The sequence below is a fragment of the Sceloporus occidentalis genome, unplaced genomic scaffold, assembly GCF_023333645.1.
Source record: "Sceloporus occidentalis isolate IW3139 unplaced genomic scaffold, rSceOcc1.0.p SCAF_5, whole genome shotgun sequence".
NCBI lineage: Eukaryota > Metazoa > Chordata > Lepidosauria > Squamata > Phrynosomatidae > Sceloporus > Sceloporus occidentalis.
Genome location: NW_028316985.1, coordinates 147,121,552 through 147,138,127, shown reverse-complemented (window position 1 = coordinate 147,138,127; position 16,576 = coordinate 147,121,552). Strand labels below are relative to the sequence as shown.

Below are 16,576 nucleotides of genomic sequence, written 5' to 3'. Positions count from 1 at the left end.
TTTTTTGGCTTCGCCCCCCCCCCCCCCCCAGTTGTCTGAGGGACAGCAACCCGGCCCCCGGCTCAAAAAGGTTGCCTACCCCTGGAGGAGACGATGAAGAGACTGAAATAGTTCAATATTTCCATACCTTGGCTCAGTCATCAATCAAAATAGAGACTGTAATCAAGAAATCAGAAGAAGACTAAGACTTGGAAGATCAGCTATGGTGGAACTACACAAGATCCTGAAGTGTAAAGATATCTAATTGAATACTAAAGTTAGGATTGTGCATGCCATTTATTTCCTATTTCAATGTATGGTTGTGAAAGATGAACAGTGAAGAAAGCTGATAGGAAGAAAACCCATTTGAAATGTGATGCTGGAAAAGAGTTCTCCAGATACTGTGGACTGCTAAAAAGAAAAATAAATGGATCCTAAAGCAAATCCAACCGGAACTCTCCCTAAAAGCCAAGATGACTAAACTGAAACTGTCTTACTTTGGCCATATCATGAGAAGATATAACTTGCTCAAAAAGGCCATAATGCTTGGTAAGGTAGACAGCAGTAAGAAAAGAGAAAGATCACATTTCAGATGGATAGATTCAATCAAGGAAGCCACAGCCCTGAGTCTGCAAGCCCTGATTTCAGATGATAGGGTGACTTTGAGGTCTCTCATTCATAGGGTTGCTATAAGTCAAACTCGACCTGAAAGCAGTTAACAAACACATTTCTAAAAGTTAGATAAATTATTTACTGTTATATATTATTTATTGTAATTATTTATCTTGTGAGCCACCTTGGGGTCCTTTCTGGGAGAAATGCAGCATAGAAATTAAATAAATAAATACTGTTAGTATTCTTCCCCCGCAAGCAAGAGCCATCACTTCTTTAACCAGCTTCAAAACGGAGTTGAAAACCATCCTGTTCAGAGAAGCCTTCCCAGGCATTGCATAATTGTCGCTTACTATTTGATGTTCTTTTGGTGCCTGTTTATCAAACCATTTCCTGTATTGCTATGTACTGTATATGCATTATCCTACTTGAGAGTATGTATTTTCCCTGGAAAATGATTAACCATCCATTATGAAGCCAAGCCCTCCCTCCAGTCCATCTGCCTTGGTCCAGGCCTCGGAGGTAGAGAGGAACTGCTGGACCTCTTACCCTTTCCCTCCACCACTCCCTTCTCCTTCTGTGTCATGTCTTTTTAGATTGTAAGCCCGAGGGCAGGGAACCGTCTAACTAAAAAGATTGCATGTACAGCGCTGTGTAAATTTACAGCGCTTCATAAATAAAGGTTAATAATAATAATAATAATAATAATATGCCACCAAAAGCACCTTGTTACACTATGCAGTACAGCCAGCCATTTGTATCCGCAGGGATTCACTTCCAATCCCCGCCATGGATCCCAAAAACCAATAGCAAAGCACCAGGCACATGGTTGCAGTAGTGTACCCAACTGCACTCACCACCACTGGGCAATGAGGAGGAGTCATCCGCAGATGCTCAATCTGCAGATGGAAAGCCTGCAGTACGGGCGTGCCCACTATAATACTTTAAAATAATAATAATAATAATAATTCTCCAAGAAGAACTCTTTAAAAGTCTTGCCTGTATATCAGTATTATTTCTGGAAAGCCTACTTCAAAAGATACACACACACTTAATGATACCTTCAAAACTGAATTTGATTATCCGAATCAGATTTAGTGATGAAACATAAAAGGTGGAAATGTGCATGTTAACTATATAGACCAAGATCCAAAGAACTCATCCCAGCAAATCAAATAATTTGTTCAGACTCAGTGGAGTTTCTGACTATTGAGAAATCCAGATTGGTGTTATACTCTGCTTTATGAGACTGTGTGGTTTAGTTTTATCTCTCCAAACGACATACATTATGTCCTGTGGTGTCACAGTATATATCCATACCTGAAAAAGAGGATTTGTTGCTAGAGAGTCTAATCTTTTTCAGGTACAGATTTCCCACATGCCAGGAGGCATCTGGTGATGTGTGATTAAATCATGATGGTTGATGGCCCACTGCTTCCCATGTCTCCACTTCTCCGTTTTGATTTGTGGCCATCCTGATTTGATCTCCTCTGCTGTTGAAAAATTGCTGTGTTTGATAAGTAATAATAAGCACAATCTTTCATTTCTGTACTCCTTTCAGAGTTTTAACTCTAATTCTTCTATGTTGTTTCTCCCCACCAACACCATCATGCTGTCATGGTGCCTTGCAGCATAATCCTTTTTTCCTTGCACTTCCTAGATTTAACCAAATTGTTAGCCATGCCAGCACAGTGATTTGCGTAGCAACCTTGTTTACCATTCACTTCCTATGTATGGACCAAAATCTTTGTCATGACAGCTTTAGCACTTTCCTTCTGGGGACTCTATCAGAGGATTGCTAACTGCTGCTGACTGTACACTATATATTAAAGTAGCTTTTTTGTATGAATTTGACATGTCTATAATTTTAATGTAATGGCCACTCCACTTTTGATTTTGTCTTATTGCCCCAATCCATAATCTACAACATTTTTCCTTTGCAGGAAAAAATGAATATGAGATTCCAGAGATCACTGGGGCACATATGATTAGTAAGGGGCAGGATCTGTTGTCCTATAGCAAATGGGAACAGGGGCTCACATGACTACAGGCGTACCAACTGTATTGCCTGGTCCGTTTGCGAGCCTTTCCTTCCCTGGTCTGTTTGCAAGCCTTTGCTTCCAATGGGGAAAACTCCCCTTTGAAAAGCACTTGCTTGGTCTGTTTGCAAGCCTTTCCTTCCCTGGTCCGCTTGCAAGCCTTTGCTTCCCTGGTCTGTTTGCAAGCCTTTGCTTCCAATGGGGGAAACTCCCCATTGAAAAGCACTTGCCTGGTCCATGTGCAAGCCTTTCCTTCCCTGGTCTGTTTGCAAGCCTTTGCTTCCCTGGTCCGTTTGCAAGCCTTTGCTTCCAATGGGGAAAACTCCCCATTGAAAAGCACTTGCAAGCCTTTGCTTCCTATGGCAAAAACTCTCAATTTAAAACCATCTCTCCAGTCCCTTTTGCAAGACCTTGCTTCCTATGGAAACAACTCTCCATTTAAATCCACTTGCTTCCTAGAGGTCCAGAGAAGGAGAAGAAGGGCCGGAAATGGTATTTCCCCCTTTCTATCCTTCCTTATGGCCCCCTAAGTTTTACCCTTGAATTATCCACGGGTCATATCAAAACCCAGGATTTTGACCCTAAAACTTTCCCTCGACTTATACATGAGGTCGACTTAAACATGAGTTTATACATTAGTCTTTATGAAACTGCAGATTACCACTCATTGTTCAAGACAAACCCATATTTGATATCTTCATTTTGTGACCCTAAAGATACAAAGTACTTCCTACTAGAATAAAATACCAAAATGGCTTTAAGAATAAATAATAATTCAGTATTGTAAAACAAAAAAATCGGTATGAAATACACTGTCACCAATGGTAATTGTGCACTTTCAGCAGTATTTTGTAGGGAAAAAAGAATCAAAACAATAGCAGTAGTACACGCACAGCAAGCTATTTACTAGAATGCAACACAAACTGGAAAGGGAAAACATTTAAGATTCTTCCAGTTTTATCCAGGAAAGATACAGCTAGCACATTTGTGCAATTTTAAGATTCCACTATTCTTCAGGGGCTTTTTAATTATCTGTTCCCATTAAGCTGAAGGTAAGCAAAAATCAATCTGTAAATAAAAGATTATTGAAACACACTAAATGATTAAAGCCTGAAGTATAAGGAAATGTGTTTCTTTTTTTAAAAAAAGAAATCTACCTGTTTTCACAGTTTCAGTCTCGATTTCTTGTTCCTCTGCAACATCTTGTAGTAGGAAAGTTTCATCATCATAAACAAAGATCTGTGCAGCATATCCTTGTTCTACTCTGGCACTTGGTACTGGCTCTACAATCACTGCTGGATACTCAGACACTGGTTCATTTTCCTGCACAACCCCATGAGAGAAAGGGAGACAGAAATTGTTAATAGTTTCCTATTCTATTCTAAACAATCCCTTTTGAAATCCCCTATAGACTTTATGAATTTTTTATAGAATATTAAAATAAATCTAGATATGTCTTAGATTATTACAGTAGAAATCACCACAAGCTCAAGAAACAGTTAATAAACTGTAATTGAGAACCTAGTGTCCTCCAGACATTGTTGGATTCTGGCTCCCAGCCAATATGTTCAGTGATAGGAGCTTCAGTATACCACAATCTAAAGCCCTTTAGTCCTCCGTATACAAACACTACTGCATGTGAATGACAAGCAGCACACCATTTTTATGAATCTGAAAATCACCAAGGGACATGATTGCAAAAACAATTAGAAATGGAATAATCAATAAAACAATACAAAATATACAGAATTCAAATTTCCACAGATTTGAGTGTGGCAATTAAACATATACTCTTGATTTCATTACTACTTACTCTTACACTTTATCATGTATTTGAATATTTACTAGGTACAGTGCCTTTCATAAGTATCCATCCCCTCCCACTTTGCTTTTCCACATTTTGTTGTGTTATACAACCTGGGATTGAAATGGATTTGGCATAGTTACCACTTGATTTACACAGCATACTCAGCACTGTGAAAGTGAAAAACTTTGTGTCATATAAATTAAGCAAACAAAAACAAGCTTGTATTTGTTAATTGCATACTTGAATGTTGTTGTGTGTCTTCATGTAAGTTTTGACTTATGGCAACCTTCAGGTGAACTTCTCATAGGGTTTTCTTGGCAAGATTTGTTCAGAGGGGGCTTGCCCTTGCCTTCCTCTGACACTGAGAGAGTATCACTTGCCCAAGGTCACCCACTGGTTTTCCATGGCCAAGCAGGCATCCGAGCCCTGGTCTCCCAGTCTCCTAGTCCAACACTCAAACCACTACACCATGCTAGCTCTTACTCAATACTTGGTGGATGCACCTTTGGCAGCAATTGTAGCTCTGAGTCTTCCTGGGTAAGGCTCTATCAGTTTTGTGCATATGGATCCTGCAATTTTGCCAGTTCTTCTTGGAAAAATTGCTCCAGCTCTCTCACACTGAATGAGGACAACGGGTGAACAGGCACTTTGAAGTCTCGCTATTCATTTTCACTTTGCATGGGGCATTCTAAGACATTTAGGTTCCCGTTTTTAAACCACTTTAGTTTGACAGTGGCTTTGTATTTAAGATCTTTGCCCTGTAGAAATGTAAACTCCTGCCCCAATCCCCTTGCAGTCTGAAACAGGTTATCTTTTAGAATTTCCAAATATTGGGATCCTTCTGTCTTGCCAATCAGTTTCTCAGTTCTTGCCAAGGAAGGGCATCCCCACAACATAATGCTGCCCCACCACCACCATACGTCACCATGAGGATGATGTTCTCAGGGAAGTTAGCTGTCCCGGTTTTCTGCCACACAAAGTGTTTTGCAACAGGGGCACAACATTCAAGCAAAGTCTCATCAGAGCAGAAAACCTCTTCCCACATTTGCTATGTCTTTCACATGCTTCTGTTCAAACTCCAAGCAGGCTCCAGTATGAGTTTATTTCAACAATGGCTTTCTTCTGGACAGTTTATTCCATCTCAGCTGCAAATCTCTCCAGGAACCTTAGGGTTATCATTGGCCTCTTGATTACTTCTCTAATGCCCTCCTCACTCAGTCACTGAGTTTCAATTGACAGGTATTGCCGGACAGAGTCAGTTGAGACATATTCTTTTCATTTCATAGTACTGTAGCACATTTAATGGTACTCCAGGGATGTTCATAGGAGGAGTTAATAACAACTTTAGCCTGTCCTTGTTTTGACAGCACCGTGGTCTTCGTGGTGTTGTTTGTTTAGATATGCTTTCTAACAAACTCTAGACCTTCCAGAGTCAGCTGTATTTTATCTGAGATCAGGTATTACAGTATTGGAATTGCACACAAGTGGACTCCATTCAACAATTTATGTGACTTCTTAAGATAGAGTCTATTTAGTCATGTCATAGCACCTGGTGTGAATATTTATGCAACCAACATGTCCTAGTCTGTTTATGTTTATTTATCTTTTGTTACACAATAAAAATATTTTGCACCTTCACAGAATTGACTGTTTTGTATACATGGATTTAATGCCAATTAAATCAATTTCAGCTCCAGGTTGTAACACAACAAAACATAGAGAGATAAAGGTGGGCAGGGCGAATATTTCTGTAAGGTCCTGTATTTCTCATTTATTTTTGGAAACAGACGTCCAGAACTAGTATTTTGAATTCAGATAGATTATAGAAGAAGAACTGCATGTTGCTCTATCCAATTGTAAAAAATAATAATTTAATGAATCAAATATTAAAAGCTACTAAAAAGCAGCCCTGAATATTTCCTTCAGTCACACTGCAATTTACCATATATTCCTTTTTTTTTTCTGAACATGCCGTAAGGAATACCATCTCTCCATTCAAAACATGCACTCCTGGTCAACATTCACAAAGAATACATTAAAAATAGGTTGCATGTAATTTTCCAACCTTGCTTTGAACTTGTACTCCATTGCTGTCGAACTCCAGGCCTGAACCTCCACTGTCAACTACTGCTGATGTCATTTTGCATTCCCTGGAAGGCTGACAGCAAAGTATGTATATCTTCCCAACAATGGTAATGCTGAGAGCTTGAGATACAAACGAGGTAGAATTTTTCCAAAATTCAGCTTCTCTGATACTGGGATAAGAATTTCTGAAAGAGACAGCATATGTAAAGGGCAATGGCTTACTCAACAGTATCTTTTTACATCTGCACGTTGAAACAAGACATCATTTAGCATTAATGAGAACAATAGCTGTCACTTCAAGTCACTTCCAATTTAGGGCGACCCTAAGGTCTATCATGGGGTTTTCAGAGGCTGAGTGTGTGACTTGCCCAAGGTCACCCTGTGGGTTTCCATGGCTGAGTGGGGATTTGGTCTCTGGCCTCCAGAGTCACAGCCCAACACTCAAACCACTATGCCATGCTGGCTCCTTCTGGAGCTACATATTCATAAACAGTTTTTCAGTGTTCTAACAGTCAGCCATTTGAAGTATTATAAAGTCAAGCGCGTGGCCTAGAGATAAGGCAAAGGACTAGATAAATAAAAATATTTAGTTCTATTGGGCTGTACCTATAAACTGAAATATTCTGGTCTAGCCACTGTTTGATAACCTAGGTGAGTTGGAGTGACATATGGTGTGCTTGCATATGGAAGACTCCAACCCCAAATCATTCTCACTCCAATTGCATCAACAGCAGGGGGAGGCAGCCTCACTCTACATCTGAAGAGCTCGGGGAAAGACAGCAACTGGATGCAAAAAGCAGACCAAAAGGCATCCTTGTTCTGAACCTGATCCCCTTCTCAAGATGCGATAGTAGCAAAACCAAACAGCCGCTGCTGCTGCTACTAACACTACTGAGAGGTAATAGCCAATAAGATTCTTATTTATTTATTATATTTATTTAATTTATATCCTGCCTTCCTCTCAGCACAGGACCTAACATTTTCAAAGCACAATACAATTTTAAAATCTCTTAATACAAAAGTTACAACACAATTAAACTAAATTTCTATTTTAAAAACACGTTAAAACTGCATTAAAACACACTTAAACATATTTTAATACTGTTTTTTAATTTTTGTTTTTATAAATATAAAAATATAAACACTACACCCCCATTAAAAGCTTTATCTACCACAACACACTAAAAACCAAAAGCTTCCTTAATTATAAAGTTCTTTACCTGCCAGTGGAAAGACAGTAAGTCCAACTGGACCTCTTAGGGAAGGTAATCCCTTAACCTGACAGCAGCCAGTGAGAAAGCTCTCTTATGTCTTCACTAGATATACCTGCGATAGTGGCGGAACCAAGAAAGAGCCTTCCCTTGCAAATCTTAGAGCAAGAATAGGGTCTCACAAGGCATATTAGCACATTATCTGATATGGTAGCATCTTTTGTGGCCCAAGAAGCAAAGGGCTGTACAAAGACAATTCCCACATCAGCACTGCCACAGGCAACACTTGCTTGGGGGGAGTATAAGGGAGAAGTGGAGTTATTCCTTTATTGTTTACTACAGAGTTATAATGTGCTAAATGACAGACTGACTGTAGTAATATATACTCTTCTGCAATTTGCCTCCACAACATACCAATGGCAAGAATTGCTATTTTTGTTGTGGTTGTGTGCCTTCAAGTTGTTTCTGACTTAGGGTGACCCTAAAGTGAACCGATCATGGGGTTTTCCTGGCAAGATTTGTTCAGAGGAAGTTTGCCATTGCCTTCCCTCAAGGTTGAGAGTATGCGACTTGTCCAAGGTCACCCAGTGGATTTAATAGAACCCTGGTCTCCAGAGTCGACATTTAATTTTAAATATAGTTTGGAAAAAACTGTGTTTGGCCTTCCAGGACTGATTCTATCACCAAAAGAAGATGATTTTCTACCACATGAAAAATGAATGTGCATGAAGGATTACTGTTCACCCCTGCAACAGCTAGGTAATATTCACAATTTGGCTTTACCAGACTTGTTCACCCAGTACAAGATGTTTAATCTCCAGCTTTATTTATATAAATACTGTCACTTTTCTCTGTATTTCTGCTCTGAGCTGGTTCAGGAACCAGTGTGTTTTGCCCATGGCAAAAGACAGATCTGAGCTGCAGCCAGGTTTTGTATTTTCAGAAATTGCAATAAGCCATTGGTTCTTTGTCCCAGTTTGAACTGCCAGGTGTAACCAGATACCTGCACACCTATCTGTGGTTTATTCTGTCTGCAGTCTCCATTTTGGGATTGGATTTAACTGCAAACCTCAGCCATGTTTGGTCCAATTTTATACTTCTCTTTCTTCTACCATTCCCTGCTTTTTGAACCACCTCATCTGATGAAGGGTTCTGGGGCACTCAAAAGCCTCTGCACTTTTATAGTATACCTTAATATAGTTATTGTGGATGGCAGAATTCCCTTCTACCGAGTTCTGACCCCCAACTAAGATTTTCAGAAACTGCAGTGAACATGAAATCTGTTTCTGTTCAGAAATGTTACCTGCTCAAAAGCACTTCCAGGCAAATGGATAGGAATAGAACCACAAAGTCCTAGGAGACAAGTTATTTGCATGAAAAAGCAGTCCCCAATGGTTTGAAAGCTTGCTTAGCAAGTTCAACAAGCTGTTATCATTTTAATTTCTTTGAAGAGAATGAAGTTCCCAGTTCTTATATAACTACTTGTAGCCTACAGCACCTGGTAATCACTGGTGGTCTCTCATCCAAATACTAACCAGGATTGACTCTGCTTAGCTTCCAAGGTCATATAGGATCTGGTGACTTTAAGGTATTTAGGCCTCTACAGATTAATTGATTGCACAGAAATTAACTTAGAGGTTAACACAAAATCACAACATTTACTTTGTAGGAAAGAACAGCAATGTTGTTAAAACTGTTTTTAAAAACTACGCAGGAACTGTGTTCCAGCTAGTCAGCAGATTGTAGATTTTTTAAAAAAAAAAAGTTGGTAATTTCTATTGTGCTTAAGTCTTACTATGTGGCATCGCAGGAAACATTCAGGGATAGCCAGGTTGCCATATAGCAAAGTACATCAGCATGAACGGTAATATCTTTTTTGGGCCAATACCTTTATTGGGCTGGCCCAGTAAAATAATAATAATAATAATAATAATAATAATAATAATAATAATAATAATAATAATATATTTATATACCACTATTCCAAATTAGATCACAGCGGTGTACAGCAAGAGGTGATACAATATAAAAATCCGACATAACACATATTACCGACAAAATAGTAACAACATCACATTACAAGTTACAAACTATAAAACTTACAGATAATTAAAACCACAAAAACAAGGCTAGCTAGATGAAGACATTTGTATATCAGGGGGAGAACAGCATAACATTAGGACACATGGGGGAAAGCTTGTCGGAAAAGAAAGGTCTTAAGTTTAACTTTTTTGTGGATTTTGGATGTTATGTATGTAGCAATTCATATACATACTTGGACCAAGTCCCTGAACTCAGACTTGCTTTTTGAGCAAATATGCATTGGTTAAATCACTGAGTAGGCAGGTAGTGATGTTTGTGTAAGTAAGCAGGGTCAGCCCTGGGTAGTACCCTACTTGGATGAGAGACCGCTAATGAATATCAGGTGCTGAAGACTATATTTCTGAGGAAGAAACTGGTAAAAACACCTCTGTGTATTCCTTGCCTAAGAAAACCCTGTGAAATTTATGGGCTCCCCGTAAGTCAACAGGCAACTTGAAGGCACATACACAAACACAAACACAGGAACCTATATGGCTAATTAGACTAAGCAGAATTTTACGTATTGGTAAATATGCTGGATTCTCTCTTTTTTGCTCTCCTTTACAAAACAAGTCAGAGCCTTAGCAATTAATAGTCCTCAGTGATACCCAAGGACACATTTCTAGCTCCCTGTTGCCTCAGTCTGTTTAAAGTCCAATATAATCAGTCATATCCTATCTGTCAGCATGTGAACTTCCCTTCTGTGGGAATTGCTTCATTTTGTTCACAACTATCTTGAAGGATGAATCTGATTTAGAGTAATTTGTTCACAAAGGCCCAAAACACATGAGCCAAATAAAGCAATTTCCGGCTGCTTTGGGGGCACAGCCCCAAAGCAGCCAGAAGCTTTGCCATGGCCATGTTCTGGTCCAAAGACTGGATTAAAAAGGAGTCCATTAAAACCAACTCCTGGTTGGCGCAGCTTGGGACCTGCGGTGGTGGTCCACTTTGGGAACTGGCTGTACAGTCACCGTAGTCCCAGCCCAATCATGGTCACAGCGGCCAGAAGCCGCTCCTACAGGGTCATCTGCTTTGCCCTACAAGTTTCAGTTCACATTCCCCCTTAAAAATAATGGCTAGATTTCTGTTCAGCAGTTGCAAGATCATAAGCTGACTTCTGATCTCATAACTGCTGAGGATTCATATTTAGAATTGCTAACAATCAAATGTGACCCTACAAACCTATATTTTCAGCCTGAGAGTTTCTGTCAGAATATTTGCACAGACTCAAAGATAATTAAAACAATCTTCATAACACAAATAAGTCTACCTACCATAAGCATAAGTAACAAACAAAATGACAGAAATTAGCAGAGACTTTTCCAATCAGAATGGGATTCTGCCACACTGTGAGTACTCCAACCAGCTCTCAAATTTGCACACAGCTTCTAGCTCAGAATTAACAGTGTGGCTCTCATCTTTTCCCTGACAGGGCCTCTGGGAGTGCCACATATGCAGTCATTCTAGAGCTGTGCCCACTTCCAAAGTTGGAGTCTTGCCAAGGCTGACTTTTAACAGCCACAGCAGGTACTTTAGATATTTGACAGCAACAGCAGCAGCAGAACCACATCAAAAGTATTATCTACAAGAAGAAAAAGGAGGTGGACAAATGAAGGTGAGACAGCATAGTAATTCCTATTTGTATCCCTACCAATTTAGTTCATGCCAGTCTGATTTTCAAGTGCCACAAGCAACAAGAAAGCACAACAGGGATTAATTGATCATATGAGAACAAGAATTAATCTAACTATAAGCAAAATTTAACTTCACACATCTATGTCGATACAGACTGAGTGGGTTAGTGAATTATCAGGAAACGGATCGGGGGTTTTGTGTCAACCCGTGGCAACTGCTCTGAAAAATGCAAATTGCTGGTTGGGAATTATTAGGAAATGAATTAAAAACAAAATTATCATTATCATAATACCTTTATACAACTCTATGGTGCAACTTAGAATAATATGAGCAGTTCTAATCGCTGCACCTCAGAAGGAATAGGTGCAGAGAAGAGCAGCCAAAAACGATTAAAAGGCCTATGATAAAAGTTTAAAATATGTAATGCTTTTAAGTTGGAAAAAAGACAGACGAAGAAGAGAAAGCGGCGGCGGTGGTGGTGATATAGAACAAAATATGGCATGGAGAAAATGGACTGAAAAAGTTTTTCTCCCATAATACTAGGGCAACAGGATTATTAATCAAGCTATTTCTGGTGGAAAAGAAAGGACAAAAAAAAAGCAAGTATTTCTTGACACAGTGTCTAGTTAAAATCAAGGCATGCACTACCATAGAATGTGGTTATGGCTGCCAATACGGACAGCTTTAAAAGGAGATGTGGGTGTGGCTCCTATGCCCGCCGAGGGCACCCCTGGGACTGGCTCCATCCTACCTTAGAGTTGGTTCATAAACACTCCTCGCAGTCTGAATGATGCTTGCAACCAGAACACAACTTTATTAACTCTTCACAAACTGAAACCAAAAATAAAACTTCTCCAACACAGTTACTTTCACTGATGCCGTCTCACTTCCGGGAAGTGTTTACAGGGTGTGGTGTCGGGCTGGACGGTAGTCACTCACAGGCGTCTCTACCCGCCTTCTGGGCTCTGGGCTGAGGCTGGAGTTAGGAAGTTGCCGCCGCTCCCTCAAAGACCACCACGGCTCTTCCCCTTCTCCGACTCCCTCTCTTCCCTGGCCTATTTCCGGGTTCCACGGCTGGGACCGGGTCCCCTCTCCTCTCCGCGGGCACGCCGGGTGGGTTGTAAGGACCGGCCCTACTCTCACCCGTCCTCCGGGAGTACTACCTTCCCAGTTCCTCTTATCCGTTCCTGTGGTGGTGGGTTCCTCTCCTTTCCCTCCTCCGTACCTCTCTCCGCGCCCCAGTCTTCCGCCAAGTCTCCTCCCCCCGAGCGCCTCTCCCTTCCTCCTTATTAAGGCCCCAGTTGGCCTTCCCCGCCCCCAAGGTGGGGTCTCTAATTCCTCGCCCGATCCCAGCTGGGCTTCCCCCTCCCATCTGCTTGCCTCCCTCTCCCCTGGGTCCTCAAGCTCTTCTTTCGCCCGCTCAACCCAACCAACCTCCCTCTTCTCTCTACAGGAGATTAGATGGATTCATAGAGGATAAGGTTAGCTGTGGCTACTAGTTGTCATGAATAAATATTAACTTCAACAAGAAAAAGAAACAGAACAGTATACTGAGCAGCAAGCTGCTGTTACAATCAGGACCTGCTCATGGATTTCCCATAAATCACTGGGTGGCCATTGTGGGGACAGAATACTAGATGAAATAGGCTGATCCAAAAGGGATCTTCTGATGTTATTATAAAACTTTATACAAATCAAGTTGGCACAACTAAAGCTTAACGAGTATTATGTTCTAAAGTATCTGTACTGTATTAACTTATTGCAAACAAAAAGACATTAAGGTGAGTGTCAAAGATCTGAGCCTCCTTTCAACTGCTATTTTACTTAATTTAAATGAATTTTTCCACAAACACCAACCATTCTTATACGTTAAAGGAAAATCCATTCCATGAGCAAACAGTGTAGGTGGGCACTATATTGGGCAACATTGACTAAATGTTGACTAAACATTGACTAGTGGTGCAGACGCAATGGTTAAATGCCAGTACTGCAGCCATGACATTGTGAGTTCAATCCTGAGAGCTCCAGGTTTGACTCAGCCTTACATCCTTCCATAGGTCAGTAAAATTAATACCCAGCTTGTTAGGGGAAATTGACTTAGACATTGTAAACTGCTTAGAAACTGTTTAGTTCAATACGAAGTGATATAGAAATGTAAATGCTATTGCTGCCTTTATTCTAGAATATGCTCATAGTAAACTCTTATCTCAAAGCTTCATTTGAAGGTGAACATATTTGGTATACCCAACAGGATGCAGCTGAAGTACTGACTTTATATTTGTAAAACTATTCCATTAATTTCAATTAATATGAATTGTAAACCATTTGCATGTTTATTTAGAAGTTGCAGCAATTTCAATTAATCCATTAATTTATATATTCAAACCATTTCTTAATTGTCTGTTCTGTGCTACATCTGCATGAAACAAACACAACATTAATGCAACCAACAAAACACAGCAGAAAAAAATGTATTCTTTAAAAAAAGCTTTCCATAGTTCAAATGGAAGTTCTATATTTTGCACCCCCTCCAGAAAGCCAGTAAAAAGTACTAATTGGTCATTCAACAGCTTCAGGAAAAATTATATTAATTCTCTCTTCCTCGCTGCAAAATATATTTACCAGTAACTTTTCACGGAGTTGTAATTCAGAGTAAAAACTCAGCATGGCATGATGAACAATGTAAGAAGATTTTATGAGACCCATAAGCACTAGCATCTTGAATTGTACTTAGGAGCAGAATGATAGCCAGTAGAACATGATCAAATAAATTTGTTTATGGCATTTTCACAGCTAAGAGAAGAGCAACAACATTTTGTAGTAGCAGAAATGTTTAAAAAAAAGCAGCCCTGCATAGAATGTATTACAGTACTTGAGAAAAAATATTACAAGAGCACAGACTAGTTTTGCAAAGTCCTCTTTGTCCAAGAAAGGGTAGCACCAACTGGTACTAGTAGAAATTGCTTTCAGCTATTACAGAACCAAGCTTATCAAAGAAGCAGGAATGAATGAAACACAACTTCAAGACACCAAGCTTGATCCAAAGGGAAAATTACAAATCTAATCAATCAGAGAATCTGAACCCCAAGGACCGTATTAACACCACTTCTTATATTTACTATCAGTCTCATCTAGCTGATCACTACTTATAGCTTCTGATGCAGGGATAGCAGCACTCAGATGTTAATGGTACTAAATAAGCCACGTGTCTACATGATGATGGCATGTCCCTCTTGACACAGCAGATTACGGCAAAAATCCAGTATGACCACCGGTGGATTGAAAATCTCCACTATCTTAAATACTGTACACTGCTGGTTAGGAGGCAAAAACTGCTCCTTCTTCCCTAAGTGGCTGGGCAGTTTCCGGGTGGTTTGGGAGCATGCGGTGTGTAAACACCAGGCTCCCAAGCTGCTCAGAAGGTGGCGTAAAGGGGCTGTCTGTTTCAGCCCTCAGTGGCCGCTAGCTTAACTACTGTACACTGCTGGTCAGGCGACAAAAACTGCTCCCATACAATTCCAGGTACACATCTAATATTCCGGCCACAGAGGGCTGGAACAGATAGCCCCTTTATGCCACCTTCTCAGCAGCTTGGGAGCACAGGGTTTACACACCGCATGCTCCCAAGCCACATTCAAATACTATCACTAATAGCTGGGGGAGACGGGCTGAAGGGTGAAAGGGACAGTCAATGCCTCCCTACAACAAGGCAGCATTTCAGCCTGCGTAAAGGAAGTAGTTGTGAGGCCTTTGTTGATAAAGCCATCTTGGAATCTTGCTATAATGGATAATTATTGGGAGGTGTCTAACCTACCATTTTGAGGCAAGTTATTGGAACGTGGGGTAGCTTCCCAACTCCAACGTATTGAAACATGGGGTGACTTCCCAACTAGTTAATTAGTTTCTGGATGAAACTAATTAACTAGATCCATTTCAATCTCTTTTCAGGCCTAGCTATGGAATAGAGATGGTCTTGGTCACCTTGGTGAATGACCTACGCAGGGAAATGAACAGGGTGAGTGTGTCCCTATTTGTTCTGCAGGACCTCTCAGCAGCTTCCGATGCCATCAACCATGGTATCCTTCTGGGCTGCCTTGCTGGGATGGAATTTGAAAGTACTGTTTTACAGAAGCTCTGTTCCTTTCTGGAGGGACAAACTCAGAATGTGGTGCTAGGAGACTCCTGCTTGATCTCCTGGCCTGTGGGGTCCTCCAGGGCTGTTTCATCCCCTATGCTATTCAAATTACAGTGTGCCGGACCCCCCCCCCCCACGTAAGCCAAATAGCACGTATGCTCAAGCCCCATTCACTTGAATGGGGCTCATGCATGCTGCGATGGTGCAGCAGTGGCGCGTGCACGCCATCGGCGCACACCCCATTCATTCCAATGGGACGTGCCACCCCTTGCGCCCCATGCTTTCCCACATGGCTCTCCACAGGTTTGAGCGTATGCTCAAACCTGCATATAGCGGGCCTGCGTATGACACGGGCGCACTGTATAAATAAAACTGCTGGGAGATCCACGGAGGCTCTTCTGATACTAAGCCAGTGTCTGTCATCAGTAATAGACTGGATGAAGGCAAACAGATTGAAAGTTAATCCAGGCAAGACAGAGGTGCTCCCAGTCAGTCAGAAGGCAGATCAAGTATAGGGATTCAGCCTAAGTTAGACAGGTACACTCCCCCTGAAGATGCAGCTTCACAGTTTGGATGTACTCCTGGACTCAGCTATGTTTAATGTACATTGTCTTATGTTTGCTATGTTTAATGAATGAATGAATGAAAATTTATTTATATCCCGCCTCTTCCATTTCGGGGAACGTATATTTAGAAAGCAGAGGTTTCCAATTTTAGCTGATACCTAATGAAATGTTACTAAAATATGCAAATTCAAAATTTGGAATAATCTGTCATATTACAGCCAAATACATGTAAGACAATATACATTAAACATAGCAAAATTATAATAATCAGTGCCGTGTGCCTTCAAATCATTTCTGACTTATGGTGATCCTAAGGTCATGGGGTTTTCCTGGCAAGAGTTATTCAGAGGGGCTTTGCTTTTGCCTTCCTTGGAGAATAAGACAGTGTGACTAGCTCAAGGTCACCCAGTGCATTTCCATGACCA

General features: G+C 40.6%; 1 protein-coding gene across 2 annotated transcripts in view; it reads right to left on the bottom strand.

Moving 5' to 3' along the window:
• The window catches only part of ELF2 (E74 like ETS transcription factor 2), a 54,838-nt gene that overhangs the window by 31,861 nt on the left and 6,401 nt on the right, over positions 1-16,576 (bottom strand). The window contains exons 2-3 of one of the 2 annotated variants that reach the window (XM_089525780.1): positions 6,503-6,707; positions 3,788-3,953 (exon numbers count right to left, since the gene is read on the bottom strand). In XM_089525780.1, coding sequence (XP_089381906.1) covers positions 3,788-3,953; positions 6,503-6,577 — 241 coding nt within the window. In that variant the 5' untranslated portion in view covers positions 6,578-6,707. Of the gene's footprint in view, positions 1-1,911; positions 1,934-3,787; positions 3,954-6,502; positions 6,708-16,576 lie in introns of those variants that run through there. The other variant, XM_089525783.1, reaches the window with a different exon arrangement.